We start from the raw sequence: 25903 nt of genomic DNA, 5'->3' as shown, positions 1-25903 counted from the left end.
AGTTGCCTGGAGTACCTATTTGTGATGAATAAGGCTTGAGTCTTCTGTTTGTTGAGAATTTTCCATTTGTTCATGTATTGTTGTACTTTTCTTCCAGTGTGTTGTAGATGTGTTACAATATCGGCTGAGTTTTCTGCAGAATGATACAATGCAGTATCATCTGCGAAGAGTGCGATATTGTTGGTTGTTTCTCTTACAATATCATATGTGTAGATGTTGTAGAGAGTTGGTGAAAGCACTGCTCATTGTGGTACTCCGAATTTGATTTCATTGGTTTCTGAGAACTGACCTTTAATAAAAACTGAGAAAGTTCTTTCACTTAGGAAAGATCTTACAGTTTTTATAAGTGGTAGTGGAAACCCTAATTTGATCATTTTAAACAAGAGTCCGTTATGCCAGACTCTGTCAAATGCACATCTAGGAAGATCATTCCTGTTGATTTCTTCCTGCTTATGTTTTCCTTTGCTGTTTTGATTACTTTGATGAGTTGGTGAGATGTTGATCGTCCTGTGCGAAAGCCACACTGTTGAGTCGGAATGATGTTGTTATCCTCCAGATGCTCGTTTATTCTATTCAGCAATACTCTCTCCAATATTTTGCTTAGGGAACTAAGCAAGCTTATTGGCCTATAGCTGCTCACTTCGTTTGCTGGTTTGCCAGGTTTTGGGATCGGGATTACTTTAGCTTTTTTCCAAACTTTCGGAAAATAGTTAAGTTTGAGACACGTGTTGATGATGAACTTCAAATATTCGAATAAATTTTTGAGGAGTATGTTGTTGACATCGTCTAATCCTGCTTTAGGATTTTTCAGATTTCTTACAATGTATGAGATTTCCTCTACATTTGTAAGTTCTGTGCAGTCACTATTTCCTCCTTCCAATGTTTCCTTCACTGCGTTGTCTACTTCCTGGGTATGTACTGGGTTGTTGTCCTCAAGTGGATTTTCGTGAGCTTTACGAAAATAGTCACTGAGAACGCTGGCTTTTTCCTTATTAGTGATGAATGTTCTATCTGCATCAATCAGCGGTGGCATCGATTTTGAACCTTTCTTGCAATGCTTTGCAATCCTCCAGACATGGTTGGATTTCTGAAAGCCGCTTATTCAGTTTGTATTTTTGAGTTCCTTAACTTTGATGACTTTCTGTAGGATGTTTAATTCAGTTTTGATTTGATTATCTCTGCTACGTTGCCATCTTCGTCGAAGACTTCTTTTCGTCCTGATTAAGTCTTTGATTTCTGGTGTGAGCTTTGTCGATTCAAAGTTGATCTTTCTCTTCTTCATTTTGTTTCTTGAATCCATGATGAGTTCTGAGAATACTTTGATATGATGTTCTATCTCCTCTACGGTGTTGCACGGGTTTTCCAGAGTGCTGTCTTCGATGCGACGAGTTATATAAGATTTAAATTTTTTCCAGTTGGCATTTCTGTAGTCATATCTGTAAACTGTGTTGTCTGTTCTGTCAACTTTGGATGTCCTGATTTGAAAATACACAGCGCAATGGTCACTCATTGCCTCTGTGCATTTTAGTTCTGTAGTGTTCAGACTGGAATTTGAGAGCATTAGGTCGATTGTTGATACAGATTTCGTCGGATCTTCTGGATAATACGTTGGTGAATCGGGGTAGTAGATCATGAACTCCCCGGACATATCCTGTAGTATTGTCCCGGCTTTGTTTGCTACGTTGCAATTCCACTCTCGATGTTTTGCATTGAAGTCTCCGCAGATGTAGTAGTTTCCTCTGATGTTTGTTATTTTGTTGATGTCATCTCTTAGATGGTCTATTTCCTTCCTTTGCTTCCTCCTGGAAGATAGACGGAGAGGATGTGGCAGCTTAATTCGTTGAAAGACTTTTATTCCGAATTCTATTAGCTTTGTGTTGTAACTTGGTTGAAGCTATGTTTTAGATTTCTTTTGTGATCGCAATTTTGGTCTATCAATGCGATCAAATCGATGAATTACGTAGTCAGGATGCGAGTCTACTTTGGAGTTTGGTTTTAGGAATGTTTCCGATATGCACGCAACATCAACGTTTTGCATGCTGAGGTAGTCGAGAAATGCTAACATCTTATCTGCAAGGCTGTTAGCATTCCAGTAAATTACGTTGATTCTTTGGTGACTACAATCCATGTTGACTCATGTAGATTTTGGCAACTTTTTGGCCGATGGCTTGTTGTACCTGTTCCTCTTTTAGGTACTCTGGCTTTTTGGTGATGATTTCGATGAATGAGTTGATGAAGAACATGCATTCATCGATTGTGCCTTGGGCTGGTGAAATTTGTTCCTTTGTATTACCACTGGATGAAGGTTCAGGATCTTGTTTGTTTCCAAGGTTAGTGAATTGAAGTCTAGGTCCATAATTTCTACAACCTGCGTTGAGTTCTGTTGATGATTGTTATTGGTCTTTGGCTTTGACCTGTTGTTATTTCCATTCCTTCCCCTTCTCCTGTTTCTTCGTGTTTTGTTTTGATTTCCTGATTTGAGGGTTTCTGTTGTGGATGATTATTTTGCGATTTTATGGTGACTGGTGCGGAGGTTTCAGAAGCTGGTTTTCTAGATGTTGTTGGTACCGGTTCTGGGATACTCCTAGCTGGTCTTTGTGATGTAAATTGATCAGATCCGCCTGATCGTTCACCTGCTTTTGATGTTGGTGGAGCATTCCTTTGTTGTCCAGCAGGATTTCGTGAATTCCTTTGTTGTCCAGCAGGATTTGTGAATTCCTTTGTTGTTCACCTGATGGTCTGTTTTGATTTCGGTTGTTGTCGTTCATTGATTTAGCTTTCCACTTCTCGATTATTTGATGTTGCAGTGAGATTGCTGTATGTTTCTCGCCGCAGAAGTGACACTTTAGTTTTTCGATTGGGACCTTGTTGGTTTCAATCGAAATGTAAGGACAGGTTTTTGAATCATGCTGTTCAGAGCATCTGAAACAGATTAGTGACAACCACGTTGTCCATGACCAAACTGCAAACATTTCGAACAGAAAGAAGGTCCGTTACGCTTGTTGTTGTATTTAGCCCATTTTACTTTGAAGCCGTAGACACAGTTAACCTTTCGAAGGTTTTCCAAAATGTTACCTTCCTGTACTTTATTAAAATACAGAAGGTAGTTCTGGTCGTCGTCGTTTTCGTGTCTCCTTTGTTTCATTGTCATTTTGACAATTTTAACTGGTGATATGTTTTCCGTTTTCAACTCCTTTTCCAAGTCTACGATCTCCATCATTGGAAGTCCGTAGAGCACGAATTTCATCTGTGGTTCCTGGTTTGCATAGGTGTGAAAGTGGTGTTGTTTTTCTCTGAGGAGTTTGATGAATCTGTCGTAGTCGTCCCAACTCTCCGTTGATACAACTTTTGTTTTGAGTTTATCCTTTTTGACGTTGATCATAAAACTCCTGGGTTGGTTGTTGATCTGGTTCATCAACCTTCTGATCTCCTGTCCTGCACCACTAGTTATATGGATCGGTGGTGGTTTTGGTTTCTGCTGTGATGTTAGGTTGTTGTCTTTCGATGATGATGATATTTCACTTTGTTTTGGTTGTTCTGGTGCTTTGCTGTTATCTCCGCTGAAGTTGAAAAATCTGTCATCGTACAGATTCGTCCTGGCATTTGAGAAGTCAAATTGTTTTTTGTTGTCATCTTTCTTTTTGCTAGCACTAGATATCTTTTTGGCTGGCGCACTGAAGATTTCAAGTTGGCTGCGACGTTTTTCTGCCCTTAATACGAATTGATCCATTGTTGTCTGTGTTTTGAGTCCATCTCAATGTCATGTTGCTTTTCGTTGTTTATATCCTCGGTGACATGCTGAATCTTGTTGTTGAGATTCAGGTTGTTTTTCCGAAAGTTTTTGGTTACTTTCCTCGTTGTTGAGATTTGTTGTTGTTTCTACCATTTTGCCGAACAAGCTCACGTCTGAACAAGTTGAACTGAGATTCGAAACTTTAATCTCTGTTGTTGTTATCTGGAGCTTTTGAGAATTTTGAATTAATTGCGGAGCGAATCAAAAACACGTCTGTTCCCTTTGACGGACCGACGTGAACTGATGCTTTCATAATTCCATCATGGCACTTATACATCATTTTGACATTTTCCGTCAACACTGACATCATAGTCACTCGAATTCATGGATTAAGCATCTAGCTTTGGACAACGTCACTACTATAAACCCCAATTGCAATTTTATTGTCACTTTATGTGCCTCTTTCCAATTCATCCTCCAAAAATACCAATCTATAGAAGCCCACAACATAAACACAAGCGATATCAAATTGCTCGCATCATTCCTCGAACCATAGCATGCTGATTAATTTGCAGTCATAGTCATTCATCAAATGACATAGATAAAAGAAAGAACAAGCAAAATTTGTCATTTATGTGAGAACAGAAACACATTTATGAGCATGATGATGCCATGCTGATGTATACATAAGAAAAAATGCTGTGCTTTTTGTGTTACTTTAAGGATAGCTTTACGGGATAGTAAATAAATAAAAACAAACGCGTGTATGGGTAATAAAATCCAAAAAAGGAAATTTCTTTCGATTCAAATGCTTTTATGACGAAATTTCCTTTATGCTGAACAACAATAATATCACAATGACGACCATGAAATTTATTGAGATACTTTCAACGGATATATCTATTTTTAGACACTTTTTTTTTGGCAAACTAAAGCGCGTTTTTGTGTCTCCCCCCACAAAAGATTTGGTTTGATTCCGTTCCGTATCTTAAGACAGTCATTTAAATTCTTTTTATCTTTATTTGTGTCATTTGAGCAAGGACAGAGTTGATGAGTGTGAAGGTTGATGATTATTTTCGAGGTTATGTCTTGAAGCTAGATTATTAATTTGACTCAAGTTATGTGAGAACGGAAATTGAGTCAGTTTGACTTTATAAACCAACAGTCATTTTATATTTAAATTGTATGCAACTGCAATTGTATTCAATTTACAGTTGTTAGTCCCCTTCATATAAACATTTGGTCTGTTTTTGAGCTCAGAAGAATAAACATTGTTGTTACTAAATTAAATCCGTGAATAGTCTTTAATTAAACTTATTAATACATAAGCATTGTTGATCTAACTCCAACAAAACTCGTGACAACTTCCAGTTTTGCTTAAAATAGACGATTTGAAGAAAAACAATCTTTTGAACGAATGTTATTTGATCATATATTGATCTAAGTTCCAAAGAAAGTTTGATGCTGCCAGTTTCATTCGAAGCCTTCTGCCAGGTCAACAACTCTGAAGTTGAGATGCCTCAAAATCAATTTTATAGAACATTTCCTAGAAAATTAAGAGTAATTTTCTCAGTTCACAAAATTCGTACGAAGAAAAAGTAAATTATACTTAAACGATATTCATGCCTGAATTACTCACAATTCACTTCCTCTCGCGAGCTTTTTAATTCTGCTCAATGTAAAGGAACAAAGCTTGTCATTTGAAAAGCTTAATTTGTCAGTGTATTGTAAATAAATTGAAAATGCGTGTTTAGTCTTATCATGCTTCTTTACTTGACATTGACTCACAGATCCAATGCCACCACAAGCTCACCCATATCGATGTAAAATTATATTAAAATTATGACTATAAAAAAGAGATCTTAATAAAGTTCACCCTTCAAAAAAAGTTTTCGTAAGCTATTTTCAAAAGTATAAAAGGATATATGAAGACAGAAAGAATTCTTTTCCATTACATGCGCAAAAAACGGATGGCACGTTTTGAATCTGCCTGTTGATAGTATGTAATACAATGTGCTGGTTTGACATGTTAGCATGTTCGCTCAATTTAAAATGCAAATTAACTTTTTTCTTCTTTATATCTACTTTGTAAAAAAAATTCAGAATTAATGCCTCAAAGCAAGCGCAAGCCGGTATTCAAGTCATCCGCATGTTAAATAAATAATGAGAAAAATTGAGGGTAAAGTAATCTTTTATTGTTTTCTTTCTTTTCAGTTTCACCTGAGTCTGTTGTTGTCCCAATAGTCAGCTGTATATTTGGATTTCCATTGTTTGCACTACTTATTATCTGCTGTCTACGTCGCAGAGCGAAATTGGCTCGTGAAAGAGAACGACAACTGAACTACGGATTGCAGGATCATGCTGTTAGTCTAGTGCGATTTAGTCCTATTCATAAGCTTAGTAAGTATTAAATTACCGCTGAGAATTTGCATAATAATTTTAAATTGAGTTTTTGTTTATATTCATGCAAATGAAATGAAAGTCGTTAGTTGGGAAATTTGAATTTTTTGACTGTTTAAGGGAGAATGACTACGATGATTATTGCGAATTTGGGCAAATATTTAAGAAAATTGCTGCAAACAAAGCAAAATTTTACCAGAAAATACCCAAAACGAATTTAAACTTTAAGCTTCTAAGCTTAATAGTCGAAGAATCTAAGCACATAAATCATTTTTAGATCACAATAAGCAGTCAATTTAATTAAATACATTCTTTGAAACAATTTTGGAATTTCTAACTTACAAAATTGTAAATAATAGGGGAGAGAAACTACATTCGTTAAATTTAACGAACAATAGTATCAAAAGTCCGTACCCTGAATTTACGTTATAAGCCACTACCCGTTACTAAGCCACTGGCTTAGTAAAGAAATTTGACTGTGGAAAAATTTTGTATCCGTTAATAAGCCACTACCAAAAAGTCATTAATTAAACTAGATAAAATAAATTTTCCGATTTTAAATGACATATTCGGATATAAACAATCAGTAAGGACTAGAAACAATTTTAATTTCTAACTTACAAAATTGTAAATAATAGGGGAGAGAAACTACATTCGTTAAATTTAACGAACAATAGTATCAAAAGTCCGTAAGTTGAATAATTGATAGTTATAAAGCATGAAGACTATCTTCCTTTATTCTGTGGCAATATTAAATAAATAGCAAACAACAATAAGAAATTTCAGAAATTTAATTCTACGATCATTCCAAGCATATTATCAAAGTAAATATATTTTATCGGAGATGCCTTTTGTTGATGTCATGAGAATACATTCCCAATACACAAACAAACAACCATTATGTTGACGATAGTTTTTTTGTTCTCTTTTGAAATCATTTTTTCATTAAATTTTCTTCATTCATTCTCGTCATTTCTTGTAAATATGTAACAATGACGGCAAGCAAGCAGAGAAATGAAGAAAAAGCAAATTCTTCCTTTTTTTTTCTTGTCATGTTATAGAAAATATCTGAAGAGAAAGGAATGCTTGCTTGCTTCTCTCAACAGTTATGTTTTTTCGTCGTAAAGTGAGCAGCATGAAGTGCTTTACAATCGTTTGCTTTGATAAAAAAAAACTTGAAAGTTTGTGAGGAGAAAAAGTTTCCTCTTCATCTTCTTTAATGCTTTCATGACTTCCTCTCACTCTGTTGTTGCTTCTTTCAATTCCAAAATATCACCATAAGACGCGATAAGTTTTTTACATGCAAGAATTTTTAGTGTCTCAAGATTTTTTTGCCTTGGAATTTAACAAAAAAGAGTTTTCAGCATTTATGACTTTTCTTATTTCCTGCTTTCCATATGAATGACAGCTATGAGTACAATATTTTCTATGCAATATATTTTTGATGATCATCCCATTGTTGAAAAGCCATTTGACATAGAAAGAAAATTTTGACGTTCCTTCTCATCCGTTTTAAACGTTCATTGCCAATGCCAGCATTATTCATTTGAAGGTCCCTCATGCATTTATATCATGAAAAAGGAAAGAGAATGCTCTGAATATAGTTATTTATGCTGTACACTTATGCTGCTGTACATATAAAAATGAAATATTTTTGTTTCTGTTTGAAAGCTAAGAATTTTTTTGGATATACAATAAATATTTTATGAGGAAATTTTCAGCATTCAGACATTGAGAAATATAATCGAGTGTTAAAATTATGAGTTTTTGTAAGTATTTGGCGCCGTTTCCTTATTTTGAGGTTATAAAATGGTTGGATGTAAATATTTGAAGAGTTAAGGCATTTTAAGTTTGAATTTCTGATGAATTGTTGCATTGATTGCTTTGCTCACTTTAGTTCTACTCATTTGAAGTATTAAGAAGACAATTCAATGAGCAATTATTCTAAAATAAGAGTTTGAAATTGCCAAGTGGAAATGTAAACAATAGTCGATTTAATTGAAATATTCTATTTCAATTCAATTCACTTATTTCCTTGCTGTAATCATATTTCTATACTGCAAAGGTCATTCCACCTGACTTTGTTGCTGGCTATATCAATAACACGGAATAAAAAGTTCATAACCACAAAATTAAAAAATAACAACAAGATGTTCTAATAAACACCTACAACAATGTTGTGCTGTGGTTGTACATGCTGGTTATCTCCTGTTGATTATCCTTGAAAACATCATTTTCATTAAACTTGATGTCAATAATCACCAGCAGTAACATAAAAATTTCTTAGTAGTCATTAAAAGCTTATCAGCCTCTTCCAATCTTAATGCCAGGCTTTTAATTATTAGCATTTTGGCAATTTTATGTCATACTAATTGACCTAAATATGTATTTGATGGCTATTACTTAGTTTAAATCCTGCCACACAAAACGTCCATTTAAACTTATGATTATGACTCAAAACTACACCGAAAATGAGATGAAGTTCATGTAGTGTTAATAATTTTTTCGCTTCGCTTTTTTGAGTTTCATTTGCATGAAGGGTAATCATCTAAATGTTATGATGATTTCGTGACAATACATTTTTCATGACTTGAACTTTTATTTATATTTTGTGTTGTATATTTACAGCAAATGGAAATAAGCGAGCGGTTACCTTTCGTTCGGGAAGCATTAGTCGAGGATTTCCGTCTCTCGAGCTTGACACGGTTGTGGAAGAGAAAAGTGATCCGGAGCAAACACAGGTAGTATGTGATAAACAATAAATAATGGCAAAATTTAATAAAAAAAATGTTAATTAATTGTGTCCATTTCAGACGGATTTATTGGTTACACCGGACTCACCAACAAATCATGAGAGATATTTTCGAGATAGCTAGCAGCGGCGAGCATCCACTGGTGTCTGTGTTCATTTTGCGTCGTCTAGTAACAATAATAGTAATAATAGTTCTAATAGTCATCATCCAAACTGTAAATTTACTAGTAACATTACTCATCACAATAATTCCATTATCACGAATAGCATCAAGATACTTAACACTATAATTGATGGAACAGGCAAACGTGACAGTAATAAAAATCGATCAACATCCTTGCATAATTTACATCATAACAGCACGAAAGTACATTTCAATTCGTCAAATGGATCATCGACAAATAAATCAATGTCATTGTCACATCCATCGTTAGCTCAGCCAACGCCACGTTCGCTGAGGCAATTAACAACAATATCATGTGATCGAAGTCCTCTGTGGACAGCACTCACAACAGCACAAGTAATTACAGTAGATGTTGAAGTTGATTATGTCGACGACGATAGTTGACATAATGATTTTGATTATAATGATAATGAGAAGGGTATGATGAGTCAGCAACAAAATGATATTGAGTTAAACGTCACCTCATGATTGTTCCTAACCAAGAATTTTTTCGTGACTCTTAGTAAATTCATGATTTTATGGCCCCTGAAAATCATGTGAAAATAAAAAGAGAAAAGAAATGAATTTTTCGTGGATCCAAACAAGACATAAACTCATCAACCAAAAGTGTGTTAAGAGCGAGCAACAAATGAAATTGCGACAGACTTGCGTCATTTCAAATATTGAGCGATTTAAGGCAGATACCTAAATTTTAAAATTGAGCACCTAACAATCAAATTTTCAAATTTTAATTTTTAACGGTCATTTAAAATTCAAATCAATTCCGAATTTTCGAAATTAATTTCGAATCAAATGTAAACAAACTTTTTTAAAAACATGAAATGCCGCAAGTCTGGAACTTACTTTGTAAATTTTTTAGCGCAAATAAAATCTGTATATTGTGTAGATGTAATAATAAAAAGAAGAAATAAGAGAACTTACGCACTTAATGACAATTTCATGATAAAACCGGATTAAAAAAAGAAATAAAAGGAGAAAAAACTTCGAAGAAATGAAAAGAAAATTTACAATTTAGATTGAAATGAGAAGAAAAAACTTTTTTTATTTAGGAAATTGAAACAAACGCCCTTGAAAAGGAAGCCTTCATTCAGCGTCTGGTTCTAATTTCTCTTAGGAATAAGCATGTTAAATGCTAATGTCTTGTAATCCTTTTCGTTGTGAAGTTTTTCATCTTCCAGCTAACAATCTGTCTGGTGTGATAAATAAATGGATATATTAAAGAGGATTTTCGCCAAATTTTTCAGATATTAAAATTATTTTGAGATATTCTTAACATAATCCATTTATGATGACTCGGTGGGTTGCTTATGTTTGAATTTTCGCAGCTGGTTGCACTCCCGCATATCTTTGAATAAAGTTTTTTTATTTTGGCACATTCTCAGCTTCTTATCTCCTTGGAGAAGATTATTTGACAAATCTTTGCATTCATAAAAAGCTTTACAGTCATAACAAAATCTGGTAATTAATTACATTTCTTTCATTCATGAATACAAGCACTTCAAGGATGTTTTTGTTTACTTCTGAGGTTGTTTGCTTGTAATGTATATACAGTTTTGTTACATTTTGGTAGATCTACTATATTAGGGTAATTCAAAGGTAATCTGTGTTTTGATATGACGAACTATGCAGTCGTCACTGATATTGATCTGAAAATAATCCTTAGATGAATGATCTTCAAACTTTATTACTATGAAACCAAAACATAGTAGCCATTGAAATAAATTCATTCAATCATTGATGAAACTCATCTCAGCAAGCATTGTTGAAAATTTTCATTTCATCATTCTTCATCCAATCAAATGTAAGTCATCAAATTTTAACACTTGACGACTGAATTTTAATAATTTAACGATGACGAAGCAGTTCAACAGCACTGGAGTCAGTGCTCATGGTAAGTTAATATTCAAAAAAAGATTAAATTTAATATTTCATGGCTCGATCCTTTGACTGCTTCAGCAAATAGTTTCTCTTCATCAGAAGTTGATGAAAGCGTAGATTTGAATGTCCAGAATGCAATGGATGCTGATGAAAGCAGTGTGATTTTTGAAAATGAGGTAAGCATATCAAAGTCAACGTTTTTGGCTACACAACGAGCGTCCTAAATTTAAATTCTAATTTTACAGAAAATTACGAAAGTGAGACCTCCTTCACCTGGCACAAGCAGCGTTGATTACTACGCTATGAAAACTAAGATCAATCCTCAGTTTAAGCATCCAAGTGTAAGTAATAAGCCTTAATTGCTTAGCAACCCTCATATATCCAATTTTCATTTTCTCAGAAAATCGAATTCCAACGCATAAATTACAATATGAAGCAAAAGATTCGTCGACAGCCAGCAACATGCCATTACGAGCATAAACCGTGTACATGCCAAAACTACATGTCAAATCCAATTAATCCTCATATGAATGCTATGAATACTCAAATGAGTAATATGCATATCCGTAGTTACAGTGAATCGGACATGGTACCTGATAATTTCGACAAGCCCAAGCCTAACGGCGGAAAAATTAGCAAATTGCTTTCCTGCTTTATATCCAATTCTGTTGATGGAATCTCTGAAAATTACGATGGTATCAAAGTTGATACACAACAGAGCGATGGGAAGCCACAAAAGACTGAATACTATCCATTTGATCATGGAGATCCTAAGTATTATCACACAACTGATAAAGCACCACAATTAGTGTCTGACAATGCAGCTGACAAGGTTCACGAGCATGCAACAAAATTTTGGGCTGAAGTTTTTGGAACATTGAATATTGGAGTGACTTTCTTCCTTGTGTTCTTTATACAGTTTTATAGGTAAGCATCAAAGGGATGGGATCAAGGAAAAGGGGTCTAAAATAGATCTTTTTTCAAGAAAACTTAACCTTAAAATACTAAAAACTTTTATTTCCATCCACAGATTCATCTTATACAGCTTCATTCGCTCAATTGTAGTTGGATTCCTACAAACGACGTCTGACTATCTCATCAAACCAATTTTAGCAATGATCTTCAATGGAATTATTCAACCGATTTTACAATTTATTAGGAATATTCTTGAATCAACTTGGGATACTTTAGAGCCTCTTGCTCATATGATTCTTGGATTTTGTTTGCCAGTAATTGAGTGTCTGCGATCGATTCGACTTATTGACATGAATACTGGTGGACGGAAGGGAAAACATTGCAATGAAAGCATTGTTTGAATTATAGGAACTGATTTTAAAGAATTTGACGTTTTAATGAAGCCATGAGCTATTGTATATTTATGAATCAAGCCTTATTGAGCTATGAATGTATATATTGACAACCTGGAGCAATAAAGATATATTTTGTAATAAATATTGACCCTAATCCTTAATGTGGATGATATATTACAGCTAGATCATACCAGACTGTGTGCTGTGACTCGATGGTCCAACTATATAAGAGCTGAAAAGGTTGATAGTAACTGAATTAAGGACATAAATATTAATCATAGTAACACTATGTCAATTTTATGGCTAGTTTTAAAGCTCTGAAGTCCTTGAATAATGTAAAGTTTTTGAATATCAACAGCAGCCTTAAATCACCACATTATGACTAAACTTATCTCATTTTAAGGAACAAAAAAAAGACCTTAATTGATTTATAGAGCAATTTATCGCATTCATTTTCATTTTATTTATACATAAATATACAAGAAAATAAATTGTATATCAAAGTGAAACATTATCCTTAGTAAATAACTTTGAAATCGACTTTTAATCCACTAATCCTCCTCATTTAGTTCATTCATGTGATCAAAAAAAATTATGTTTACAAAGTGTCAGCGATGGCTCAAAAAACTCTTCCTTTATTAATCGCCCTTTTCAATTTCGTTTTCTTATTATCTGTCTTTCGTTTATTAAGATTGTCCTCACGTTTCTTCTGTTTAGAGAATTCCTTCTCCTCTACCTTCTTCTTGCGTTCATTCCACTTCTCTTTTGACTTCTTCTTCAAGACTTTACGCTTCTTGATTGTTTTCTTGAGGATCTCTTCATTGTCCTTAACTTTGATGCCTTCCGTTTTGTCAAATGCCGTCTCCCACAACATCTTTTGTTTCTCTACTTTTGCCTTTGCCTTATCACCTGACTCAATGAGCTCTTTAATCTTTTTCTTTTGTGATTTTAATTTCAGGAGATTTGCTTGTGGATTTGTGTTATGTCCTTTCTTTATTTTCTTCTTTTCGCCTTCTATTTGGACTTTTGAGAAGATAATTTTGCCTTCTTTATTGAACACTTTTTCAGCGGTTCCATTAGTTTCTTGATCTGGATCTGGTTTGATTTTCTTTTCTTTTGGATTTTTCTTCATCGTCTCATTGGCCATAACATTCTTTAAATTTTGCATTTTTTGTAACTTTAGAAACTTCTCTTCCTTAGCTTTTTTCCTCTCTGCCTTTGTGCTGGTTTTAGGCTTAGTTTTTTTCTTTTTTAAATTTTCTCTGATCTCAACTTTTCGTTTCATTTTATTTGCCTTTTCTTCTAATTCCTCGGCTGTTAATGCTGGTTCATTTTCTGAATTCATCAGTCTTGGCTTTTTGTGTGGTACATCCAATAGATATTCTTCATCTGATTCATCTGTAAAATTAATGTAAAATTAGATTTTGCGTAAAAATTGCCACCAAAATGTTTAACTTACTTTCTATAGTCTCTGGAACTTCAAATGCTTCCAATAAGAACGTCATGTAGTCGTTTTCTGTCCTCAGAAATTCCATCCATTGCTTTTTATCGCGTGACATTATTAATTGCATTTTAAAATTAACTTTTCTATAAAATTAAAATTCACTCCTGCAGGAAAATAATAAACACATGCGGTTCGGTGTGTTCAGTGACAACAAAAATTTGTTCTAAAAATTTTTCAAATTTTAAACGGTCGTTTATTTTAGCACATACAATTTCATTTTTAAAAATATAAATTAACGTAATACTAGAAGCATGCTTGCCAAATTAGACCAGAACTCTGTTTTATAATCAAAATCGTACTCATTATATCCATCAAAATAGCAAGTCTTCAAAATCTCCAGACCAAAGTTGACAATTACAATAAACATTAAAGTTATGATGATCGACAGGAAAAAATTTCGTAGACGTCTGTAAAATTATAGGATGAGTTTCTATTGCCAAAAGTACCGTGTCTTAATACCTTTTGCGGTTCCTTTCATTTGCCTTTACAAAGCATATCAGATCCTTCGATTTTTCATGATTTCTATCAACAAACTCGCCAAAGTTGAATGACTTCTGATTGCATTTTAAAGCGATTTCCTTATTCTCATCCATAGAAGGAAGAACTATCTTCTTATCCACTTGATCATTTAACGAATCCATTCAAAAAGATTAAAAATTGCACAAAAAAGAAACAAATTGACTTTAAAATTTTAAAATTCAATGTTTGCTGTGATTTAACGGTTTTCAAAAATTCAAATGAATTCGATAAATCATTTTAACGGATTTTTCAAAAAGTAATTTTCGCATGGAAGTTAATCGTCTGATTTTCCCCTTGACACAAAAACTAGTGACTTGCAAAATAGAAATTTCTTAAACAATATTTTTGACTAAATATCTTAAGGAAAATGGCAGAAGTTGAACCTATTACCATCGATAAGGTTAGTTGATAGATTCGTTCGTTAGATGAGCTTGAAAAATTTATCGAATCAGCCGTATTTTCATTATAAATGTGTTTGTACAATTTCTCTTTTTTAACAGGAAGAAGTTGTTGATAGTAAACCAGCAAAAGAATCGAGTTTAGAGGAGCTAGATATGGAAGACTTGTATACTAAGTTTAAGGTAAGTGAGAAATTTGTGTTTCCATCAAAATCCAGCTAATTAATTCAATATTTCGTTCGATAGAAATTACAAAAACAATTAGAATTTTTGGAAGTGCAGGAAGAGTACATTAAGGATGAACAACGTAATTTAAAGAAAGAGTACTTGCATGCACAGGAAGAAGTGAAAAGAATTCAATCAGTTCCATTAGTAATTGGTCAATTTTTGGAAGCAGTTGATCAAAATACAGGCATTGTTGGAAGTACAACAGGCTCAAATTACTATGTAAGAATTCTATCGACAATTGATCGTGAATTACTCAAACCGTCAGCAAGTGTTGCACTTCATAAGCATAGTAATGCTTTAGTCGATGTTTTACCACCAGAAGCAGACAGTTCTATTTCAATGTTGCAGCCTGATGAAAAGCCAGAAGTTCAATACAGTGATATTGGTGGTATGGATATGCAAAAACAAGAAATTCGTGAAGCTGTTGAGCTTCCACTTACTCATTTCGAATTATATAAACAAATTGGAATTGATCCACCTCGAGGTGTATTGATGTATGGCCCTCCTGGATGTGGTAAAACTATGTTAGCCAAAGCTGTAGCTCATCACACAACAGCTGCTTTTATTCGAGTCGTTGGCTCTGAATTCGTACAGAAATATCTCGGTGAGGGTCCAAGAATGGTCCGCGATGTTTTCCGTCTAGCCAAGGAAAATTCACCAGCAATTATCTTTATTGATGAAATTGATGCAATTGCAACAAAGCGTTTTGATGCCCAAACTGGTGCTGATCGTGAAGTTCAACGTATTTTACTTGAATTGTTGAATCAAATGGATGGTTTTGATCAAACGACTAATGTAAAAGTCATTATGGCAACAAATCGTGCAGATACTTTAGATCCAGCTCTTTTGCGTCCTGGACGTCTTGATCGTAAAATTGAATTCCCATTGCCGGATCGTCGCCAAAAGCGTTTAATTTTCTCAACCATCACATCAAGAATGAATCTATCAGAGGATGTTGACTTGGAAGACTATGTTGCTCGGCCTGATAAGATTTCTGGTGCTGATATTAATGCAATTTGTCAAGAAGCAGGTATGCATGCCGTACGTGAGAATCGTTATATTGTTTTGGCAAAGGACTTTGAGAAAGGCTATAAAAATAACATCAAGAAGGATGAGCAAGAACATGAGTTTTACAAATAAATTTTCATCTGCCTTTCACTCACCTCCCTTTCTTATTATCAATATTATGTATTAAGCTTATGTTTTTACGATAATTTCTTATTGACATGAAATATTGTCATATCGTCTATGAGAAAAATAAAGTAAAACTAATAAATATGATAAAAAAAATAAAGAGGTAGATTGTCTTAATATAGGGACAAGACACGTTCCAAATCAATATGTCTTGTATACTTTAAGTGACATCAATTGCCTGGATGGTGTTATTTCCTATTTTTGCATTTGATGATCATTTTGTAGTTCATGATTATTCTTTTGTGGGTTTTAAGACTCTTAAGCTTATCAAAAGCAACAGTGACTACACATTTAGGTTCATTTGTTCTGACACTTTCTATGGATTACTACGCATTAGCTCAAATTAAAAAGGCATTTTGCTTTCCTGGAAATATTGAATGAGTGATAACTTTTATTATCTTCATAATTCTTTTATCATCGGAGCAAAAATTTATAGAGTTTTTTGGAAGTCATTGTAAGAATGTCCTTAAGTATCCGTTATGGCTGCTGTGCTAATCAACAATGTTTATTAATCAGAAAGTTTATTCCTCAGTGATCAGAAAAAGATGAAATATTTCCCTATATGAAGGGGACTAACAACTATATAAGGGGGTAATCAACTACTGCAAATATAATTTGAATATTAAAAAACAGTTAACATATTCTCTCTCTTTCTTTGCAATGTTTGCTATTCTATAATCAAAATAAGTGCGCACCAAACTCAATCTAGGTATATATCAAAATATATTTCCAATGTAATCAGTATTAATACGTACATTGAAGGTGCTAGTCATGTTTAATTCAGTTAAAAATAAATTTTTGTTTTGTCTTCCCCTATTGGGAGGTTGCTTCTTTATTGGAGCCTTCAGTTCTTTAGCTGGAGCATTCCTTTTGGTATTTACACTTTACAATTTGCCATTAGAGAGGCTTGCTCTATGCGAATCATATTATTATACAAGTAATAATTGTTATAAGTCATTAGTCACCCAAGTGCAACTCTGGATCTCAATGATCTGAATAGCTAATTAATAAATAATTTTATTCTGAACAAAACTATAGATTACATGATATTCCTAACAACATTGGTGATTTATTATGTTGGTCTGATTTTTGCTGGTTTTCAAACGATGTATGGTGTAGTAAAGGTAAGTCATGCCACTCGACTTGGTCTAAAACTTGATGAACTTACTGAAATTCTTTACAATATAAATTTATGACTTTGCAGAGAAAGCATTCCAAATTGTTATCATTGTTAATAGCTCTAATTGTACATCCTCTAATGTACTTTTCATACAAATACGTCTACACTAGTTATTTGGGTTTACATTACTTCGATAGTCGGGTCAAAAACGAAAAGATTTTATTTATTCGTTACAATGGAAGTATAATTTACTTCTTTGCAATATACGTTGCTGGATATTTTGCTTTTTGTATCATAAATGGCATGAGAATGATCGAAATTGAGCAAAACGACAGAAAATCATCAAAATATGACTTTGAAAACTTTAAGACATTTTTGGGATTTTTATCTTTGGAAACTGGAGCTAAAGTAATTGCCAGTACGTCAGTTATTCTTGGAATAGGTCTTACGTTTTCTTTGTGTAATACTGGTCCATGGTATTCATATTACTTAGAAGATATAGGTAACTTATTAAAAACACTATTTTTTTTTAAAAGAATAACTAGCTGTGCTATTTCCTTGCAGTTTATTTCTTGAGCCTGTCTATTGTTAGCCTCTACTATGCTGCACTTGTAGTTGGAGGAATTTTGATGACATATGGGATAAAAAAGGTAAGCTAATAAAAGTAATGTTTTGTAGGAACCGCATAAAATTAAGACTTACCAATTTACAGAAAGATCCAAAGAAGATGAAACCATTAATGACGACTTTATTTGTTCAACCTGCATTATTAGTTTTCTTCTTTATAACTTATTTTTGGAATAACTTTTTTGACATAAGCTTTACTGGGATGGCATTTCCATTATTAACAATTATTGCTCTTTACTTTGGGTTCTGCATTAGAAATTTACTTAAAAGCGATGGATATGAAGCACAGGATGGCAACATTTCATACGAAAGAGTTGAAAATTTAGATGATGTAACTTTTGATGCTTCTAAGCCTAATGGCATTGTACAATGAAATTTTGTTGAAATAAAGCATTGAGTACTGCAAATCAGCAATGTTAATTTATTGATAAGTTTAATTAAATACTCTTTTAGGACTTAATTTAGTAACAACGATGTTTATTCTTCAGTGATCAGAAAAAGGCTAAATATGAAGGGGACTAACAACTATAAAAGGGGAAATCAACTAGTTGTAGTTGCAAATATAATTTGAATATTAAACGACAGTTATAATAGTTTAACCTTTTATTGAATTTCCGAACAGGAAATAAATTGTGTTACTTTACAGTATCCCAATTCGAATTAATTGCATATTTTAAGTAAATTTCCCTAGATGCCTTATCTAAGAACAGATAATTAATTTCAAATAAATTCAACAATTTTAATTTAATTAAAGAAATTTTTATGGGGAATCGAAGGACATGGGAGTCTTTTATGAGGACATAAATAATAGTATTTATAATTATCAGCAGTACAATTTGTGTTACTTAGTATGCAGTAAGTAAATTTACTTCTTGTTGATGAAATCTTCACCAACTTGGATGTTCTTTTTCAATTCTGGAATGGCCTTTGCCAAAAGTTCCTGTTCGAATGCATTCAATGATCCCATACCCAAATTCTTTTCAATACCGTTCTTGCCGAGGAGAAGTGGTGTTGAGAAATATTTGGCTTCAGTGACATCTGAACGGACATAGGCACATTCAATGACATTTTGTTCACCACGTAATGCACGGATGAGTGAAATGGCAAAACGAGCTCCAGCATAAGCCATTGAAAGAGTTGCAGATCCAGCACCAGCCTTTGCCTTTACAACTTCTGTTCCAGCTTCTTGGATACGTTCGGTGAGAGCCTTGATTTTGTCAGCTGGGAAGTTAACTGCTGGTTTGCATTGTGAGAGCAATGGCATGATTGTGACTCCTGAATGTCCACCAATAACTGGAATATTGACTTGAGATGGATCAACACCGGCGGCTTCACCGATAAAGGCATTAGCACGAACAACATCGAGTGTTGAGACACCGAAGACTCTCTTTGGATCTAAGACGCCATGCTTGGCAAGAGCCTCACTGGCAATTGGAACAGTCGAGTTGACTGGATTTGAAATGATACCGATTAAGGCTTTTGGGCAGGCCTTTGCACATGCATTAGCTAAATCGCGGACGATTGAAGCATTTGTGTTGAATAAATCGTCACGAGTCATGCCTGGTTTACGTGGAACACCGGCGGGAATAATAACGACATCAGCACCTGTAAATTAACAAATAATGTGTGATTACTTCTTGTTACTGCTAAAAATATTTACACGACTCATTCGTATTAACTTGATATTGTCAACAAGTCGGTTAGAATTGTACATTATATGATTATCGCATGATCTTTTATTAAAGGATCTAGATTATTCAATAAAAAGTTCGAACGAATTTTTATGATTTTAAAAATAGCCGTCAAAATATTTTTGAAAACTTGCCAAATTTAAAAATTTCCGTTATGTCTCAAAGCACATTCTGAACTTACCTTGTAAAGCCTTTTCCAAATTTTCAGGTCCATTATATCCAACAACCTTGCTCTTAGTGTCAATGTGTGACAAGTCAGCGGCGACTCCGGGTGTGTGTACAATATCATACAAGGACAATTCAGTGATCAAAGGACTTTGCTTCAATAACAATGATAAGGGTTGTCCAATGCCACCAGATGCACCACAAACAGCTACTTTGACATTGTTCTAGAAATAAAGGTCATTGTCAGTTAAAAGTGCACTTAAAATTGCATTTGGGATGAAAATTAACCAATATCAATGAAAATTGGACTGTATGATAAAGTTCATAAGGTAATTCCTCTAATCATAATCTATTGGACGAGATAATGATATCAACTCATTGTGTAATTATGTTTCTTTAATTTTTATTGGTTGCGCAATCATTTTTTCCCTGATCATTAAGGGCAATAAATTTTATATCACCAATTTTATCACTGGATCTACTTACTTGGTGTGATGTTGAGAAGTTCTTGGCTCCTTGTTGAGCAGCGACTCTGAAGACTCTTAAGAACATGATTACGATGGATAAATTGATTTATGGATGTGAATAAATTCGAAAACAATCGGCAGCAAATAGCAAAACTCGACTAAAAGTCCAATAAGAATGTTTGGAGGGGCTTTCAACTGATTTTGTGCTGTCGACTTTTTAGCGGGAATTTTTGCGACAATGTGTTTTGTGTCTGACTGTCAATTAATTTTTCTCATTGGATCTTTATAATTTCACTGAATATTACAGCTTAAAATGTCATTCTGAAGCTGCACATTTAATTAACTCATTATAATCAAGCAAGTAACATGATTTGGAAGCGCTTTTTCTAACAATTCAACTCTTACTTGTCACAACATTCGACAGCATTACACAATTTTCATATTCGACGGGAAATACTGGAAAATTCTATTAAAAATGTATTTTTGCTATAATTTAATAATTGCTCGCTATGACATCACTTGTAAGACACACAGCATTCAGAATTTAAAGAAACGTCAGTTCTTCTACGTATTGTTCTTTTTTGATTGCTTCCAATGGTTTATTATTCCATATCTCATGCTAATTTTCACATGCTTTTATCTTCTATGAATGTTGGATCTTTTCATGTCATGTTAATTTCTATCAGAGTGGCTTTCACAAAAATAGCCATTAATATTTTTTTTTTTCAAAAAACTGTTTATCGTTGATTTTCAAAAAGAAAGTCCTAAAAATCGGGGGTTGCTACTATGTAATTCAGAAAATTGTAAGGTTTTGGAATTTGAATTACAAAAATACGTTAAAATTCAAATTAAATAATTCCGTTAAATATTAATAGGAAAATCAATTCAAAAGGAATTTATAGATGCAATAATGAGCTTGTTACAATTGCTTTTGCACCTAAATAAATAAGGATGAATAGTAGTTTCCATTGTAACTTAAAACCAAAGAATGTATCAAGTTAAATGACCAAATCACCCGCTCATTAGCTATAACATATAATTTTGTTTCCATGACGTTAGACAAAAGAGAAATATTGAATAAAAGTGGACATCAATGTGCGTCACAAGAAAAATGAAAGCGCATCATTTGTTGATCTATCGATTATTCAACTAGTTTAGAGCTAGAATGGTCTAGATATCTGAAGGATTAAAACAATTTACGTAATGAACTTGTCCTTGAGAGCAATCAAATTAAAAGAGATAAATCATCTATGTACAACGAAAATTAATGCTTTAGTGCTTTTGTGTGACGTCAGTGGATAAAGAAACTTTGAAGGGGAACAAAAAAAAAGCCATCAAGAACTTCTTTTGTATTGCTTCTTAAAAGTCACATTTGGATGATGGAAAACGAGAAAAGTTGATCAATAAAGTCACATGTTGTTCCTCAATGTATATCCATTTATGATAGATGATATTTAATTCGTGATTCTGGTCAAGCAATAAGTAGAACAATTTTAAAATGAATCAGATATCGAACATGTGTTGCTATTTGTATAGAAAAAATAGTAATAGAAATAGAATCATGACCAGCATGACAAATTCATTGATTTTAGCTTCTTATAGCAGCAAATGTGGCCAGACACAAATGTATCATGGATATTCAATTAAAATTAATGGAAAATTTCTTTTTATAAGCTTTGCTTTGGTTAAAAACGGAAAGAAAGCAGCACTAAAGTGGAATTTGATAATCTCAAAATGCTGTGCAGCATAAAATGCAACCAATTTTTAGTATCTCGACGTAAACATCGCACTGACATTTTAAATTGCGAGTCAACATCTCTCAGTAAGCATTTCAATCAACACTTTTTGTGTGTGTCCATCTGAAAAGCAAAAGGGTTTTTGGAAATGAATATTGAGGTCGCAATAAACTCTTATTCCCACTCTATGCATGATGTGATCATCATTTATGCATATACAAAAAAGAACGAATCTGTTTGTACTGTAAATGAGTGTAAAGAATATTTTATGACGTCGTTTGATGAGACATAGAGAGCTTTGAATTTTGGACTGTGCATGTCAATGACTCATATTTGAAAATTTCCACAGTGACGCTTGGTCATTTATGACATTTTTTAGTTTATTATTCTCTGTGATTCATAATTAATCTTTGCGTATGACGTTCCTTAATTAGTTTTTGTTTTTTATCAAGGAATAAGCTTACTTCGTAAATGAGAAAATGTCAGGAACATGATACTAGATTACATTTTGAAGTTCATACTGCATGATAAATTACAAAAACCTTTTACTTAAAATATTTAGAATCCTAGGAAAGTCTGAAAACTTGAAAAAGGTTTTGATAAGATCCGTCTGTAAGTTTTTTTGAATGCAGAGTTGTTAATATGAATTTTAAAAGTTGAGGTTATGTTATGAGCTTGAGCTCGCAGTTGACTGGAAGTCTGGTGAGACTTGAGACGACTTTTCCAAACCAAATCTGAGTAGACTTCGTTTCTCTAATTTTGAATTTTGAAACAAAGAATTGAAAATTTGAATTTTGATCAAAGTAGTCAATAGACAACAACACTGTCTATGCAATTCATTTAAAATCTTCAAAAAAGAACCCTTTCATTCGTATCAAATTTCATTGTTGCTCGTTTGTCGTTACGTAAAACGACAGTTTTCTAATCATTCGAATATTTCAGTTGTTATATTATGAATTAAGAATTGTTATTCTATTTAATCATTTGTTTAACTCAAATGATAATTATAATTATAATAAGCATTTGTTCAAGCTATTATGACAAATGTACAATTACTATTTAACGACTCAAGATTTAAAGTTGAACGTTATTCTTATGCGTTACTTTAGTAAGAATTCGTTTATACTTTCTTTCCCTTCATAACCGCGATGAGTGAAGTCGTCACAATTTTTCACAAAATTATTTTAGTATATATATAATTAAGGCTAAAGCGCCAATAAAGTGAATTATTAAATGCAATTGAAAATCACATATTTTTAGAAAAATTTGAGTATTTTTAGAAAATTTTGAATTCAGTGCAAATTAGTGAAAAATTGGATTAATAGTCAAATCTCGTGCTCTTACCTGTTAACTTCATTTAAAGTGTTCAATTAATAGTGAATATTGTAAAATTTAGTGAAGATAAGTGAGAAATTAAAAGTTTAATTAAAATCTCAAAATTTCAACGTGTCATGTTTTCGCGAAAATATTAATCGCATAATTTAAAAGTCGCGTGAACGTTTAAAGTCACAAAAATAAGCCAGTTGGAGCCATCAGAACATAGAAGGAAGCACTTGATAGATCCAGTTGACCAGAATCATCAGAAAATCTCTGTAGTAAGTAACAATAGAATTTTAACCTTTTTGTTTTTTTCTCTTTTCACGAAACATTTGCTTACAAGAAGCCAATCCCAGCCAATAACATTGGTCAACGAGTCAGGCAAAAGACTCACTTCAAGTTAATCAAAGCACATTGACAAGTTAGGAATCATCTAAAGTCGTCATACAAGAGACGACTTTTACCGCCAGACACGAGGCACCATATAAGTTGGAAAGTCAACGTAGTCATCAGAGAAAATTTTAACAGTCAGCACCACAAAAAAGGTGCAACCAACCGTCAGTCACTTTTCAAAATGTGCAACCATCGTCAGTCACTTTACAAATAAGTGCAACCAATCGTCAATATAAGTGCTAATTCCAAGTCTTCATGAAGTCACCGAAACAACAGTTAGTCACTTACAATTTCAAAAGTGCAATGCAGTAGATGAAGGGAAAGCATCGAAAGCATCACAAGTCGTCGAGTAATAGGACGCATTTATTCAACGTTAATTATTGCTAACAAGTAGCATATAATTAATAAGTCGTCAAGCATAAAGACGCATTTAGTCAACGTTATTTATTGCTAACAAGTAGCATATAACTATTAAGTCGTCAAGTACTAAGACGCACCTTTTCATAATTAATTATTGCTGACAAGTAGCAAATAATTATTAAGTCGTCAAGAATTAAGACGCAAATATTCATAGCTAGCAAGTAGCAAATTATTATTGAATCCGTCGTCAAGACGCATTATAAAATCTTGATAGCAAGTCAAGTATAACAAAGTGATCAAGTCACATAAGCAACAGCGCATTTAAATTAAGGAATCGTTATGAGAGCTGATGGATCAGAAGTTGAAGTTCAATTAACATCACATAATTTAGGAATCAACGTAAGCAAGTTACATATCAACGCGAACAGTCAAGTAATGTCGCATAATTTGAGGACTCAAAGGAAGTTCAATTCAATTAATAAGTCCAGCAAGGAATTAAAGCAGATTATACTGGCACAGACAGAACAACTCTCACAGCTATTGAGATTGTTACAATCATCGTCTTCTTCAAGTACTTTTGGAACAAGATCCAATAGAACAGAAGATCCAGTGAGGCTACAACAAATCTCAGTCAGCAATGCTTTACTGCATACAAATAAAGCATCAGCACATATAGACGATAAGGCAAGGTATCATCAAGTAATATCAGCATCATCGAGTTCAATTTTTTATGATGATTATAAGTTTGAAATTCGGAATTAGGCTATAGTTTAGAAGCAGTTCAACAATTGCTGTTTGATTTGTGCAAGAACAATGATAGAAGTGCAAGACTTATCGTGATATGGAAGCAGATACAAAGCATACCACAGTCAAAGCAAAGAAGCTTTGCATTAATTGCTTGTTAACATCGAATCACAATTTGCGATGTTAAGCATGATAATGTACGGCAAGGCATCATTTACACTTTAAAATGAGGATCCAAATGAAAGTTAGGAGTCAACAGATTCAGATTCAAAGGAACATGAGTTGTCACAGCAAGAAGAAACAGGAAGTCAACATGAAGTTTCGTACTTAAAGCTGTTATCAGCACATTCAGATAGTGCAAGACTATTCTGATATAACATCAACAAACTGTAAGTTTATCTATTATTTGCAATTGAAGCACTGCCAGTAAATAAGAAGACAATTTAAGTCAAATAAAGAATAATGAAATTCGAGAGTGAATTTATTGGAACCGAATGAAAGTTTTACATCAGACTTGTACATATCTGATGTATTGAATAAAAACAATAAGCTTTCAAATACAGTATCAAATCTAATCCTTCATACTGACAAGCAGTTTGAAGAGATCAATAAAGACTCAACAATTAGAATGGAATCAAAACAAAACTATGAAGCGTCAAGTAGCTTGCATAGTCACTCCATAGAGAAAGGAAATAAGACGGTCCAACAATTAAAGCTTGAAAGAAAGCGGATCTTAGAAATTGTTCGAATAGGAAACAGCAAAGGACGATATAAGGAATGGAAGATAGGATAGTGAAAATTGGTCACCAACATCCAGGAACATATTGGCTTATGACGGTGCATACTTTTCTTCCGGCCCTCCCGAGGATGTCGTTACGTAAAACGACAGTTTTCTAATCATTCGAATATTTCAGTTGTTATATTATGAATTAAGAATTGTTATTCTATTTAATCATTTGTTTAACTTGAATTTATGTACAAAGATAAATAATTTAATAAGCATTTGTTCAAGCTATTATGTTACAAATGTACAATTACTATTTAACGGTTACTCAAGATTTGAAAGTCAACGTTATTCTTAAAGCGTTACTTTAGTAAGAATTCGTTTATAAACTTTCTTTCCCTTCATAACCGCGATTGAGTGAAGTCGTCACAATTTTTCTAAAAATTTATATTCTTTATA

General features: G+C 33.3%; 5 protein-coding genes across 6 annotated transcripts in view; 3 read left to right on the top strand and 2 right to left on the bottom strand.

The window, feature by feature from the left end:
• LOC139093335 (uncharacterized) overlaps nt 1–10240 on the top strand; it is a 39030-nt gene extending 28790 nt beyond the window's left edge. Inside the window, exons 3-5 of one of the 2 annotated variants that reach the window (XM_070644020.1) lie at nt 5948–6133; nt 8762–8874; nt 8947–10240. In XM_070644020.1, the coding sequence (XP_070500121.1) occupies nt 5948–6133; nt 8762–8874; nt 8947–9009 (362 nt within the window). In that variant the 3' untranslated portion in view covers nt 9010–10240. Of the gene's footprint in view, nt 1–5947; nt 6134–8761; nt 8878–8946 lie in introns of both variants that reach the window. The other variant, XM_070644019.1, reaches the window with a different exon arrangement.
• Nucleotides 10241–12680: 2440 nt separating this feature from the next.
• Nucleotides 12681–13893, bottom strand: LOC139093514 (surfeit locus protein 6 homolog). Its single transcript, XM_070644254.1, has 2 exons — nt 13717–13893; nt 12681–13655 (listed from the first exon to the last, which is right to left on the bottom strand). The coding sequence occupies exons 1-2, from the start codon at nt 13826–13828 to the stop codon at nt 12877–12879; spliced, it is 891 nt and encodes a 296-aa protein (XP_070500355.1). The 5' UTR covers nt 13829–13893; the 3' UTR covers nt 12681–12876.
• A 643-nt stretch (nt 13894–14536) lies between these two features.
• Rpt3 (26S proteasome regulatory subunit Rpt3) lies at nt 14537–16200 on the top strand. The gene is made up of 3 exons (XM_070644251.1): nt 14537–14680; nt 14781–14861; nt 14925–16200. The coding sequence occupies exons 1-3, from the start codon at nt 14648–14650 to the stop codon at nt 16044–16046; spliced, it is 1236 nt and encodes a 411-aa protein (XP_070500352.1). The 5' UTR covers nt 14537–14647; the 3' UTR covers nt 16047–16200.
• A 656-nt stretch (nt 16201–16856) lies between these two features.
• Nucleotides 16857–18254, top strand: LOC139093512 (uncharacterized). Its single transcript, XM_070644252.1, has 5 exons — nt 16857–17037; nt 17139–17224; nt 17305–17722; nt 17785–17870; nt 17933–18254. The coding sequence occupies exons 1-5, from the start codon at nt 16872–16874 to the stop codon at nt 18218–18220; spliced, it is 1044 nt and encodes a 347-aa protein (XP_070500353.1). The 5' UTR covers nt 16857–16871; the 3' UTR covers nt 18221–18254.
• A 178-nt stretch (nt 18255–18432) lies between these two features.
• Mdh2 (malate dehydrogenase 2) lies at nt 18433–20355 on the bottom strand. Its single transcript, XM_070644253.1, has 3 exons — nt 20190–20355; nt 19720–19927; nt 18433–19452 (listed from the first exon to the last, which is right to left on the bottom strand). The coding sequence occupies exons 1-3, from the start codon at nt 20253–20255 to the stop codon at nt 18713–18715; spliced, it is 1014 nt and encodes a 337-aa protein (XP_070500354.1). The 5' UTR covers nt 20256–20355; the 3' UTR covers nt 18433–18712.
• Between the last annotated feature and the right edge of the window lie 5548 nt (nt 20356–25903).

The sequence above is a fragment of the Chironomus tepperi genome, unplaced genomic scaffold (genome assembly GCF_022539635.2).
Source record: "Chironomus tepperi strain 1889 unplaced genomic scaffold, CSIRO-AGI_Ctep_v1 contig_335, whole genome shotgun sequence".
Classification (NCBI taxonomy): domain Eukaryota; kingdom Metazoa; phylum Arthropoda; class Insecta; order Diptera; family Chironomidae; genus Chironomus; species Chironomus tepperi.
The sequence above is the reverse complement of the archived record's forward strand: the minus strand, read 5'-3'. Positions and strand labels throughout refer to the sequence as shown.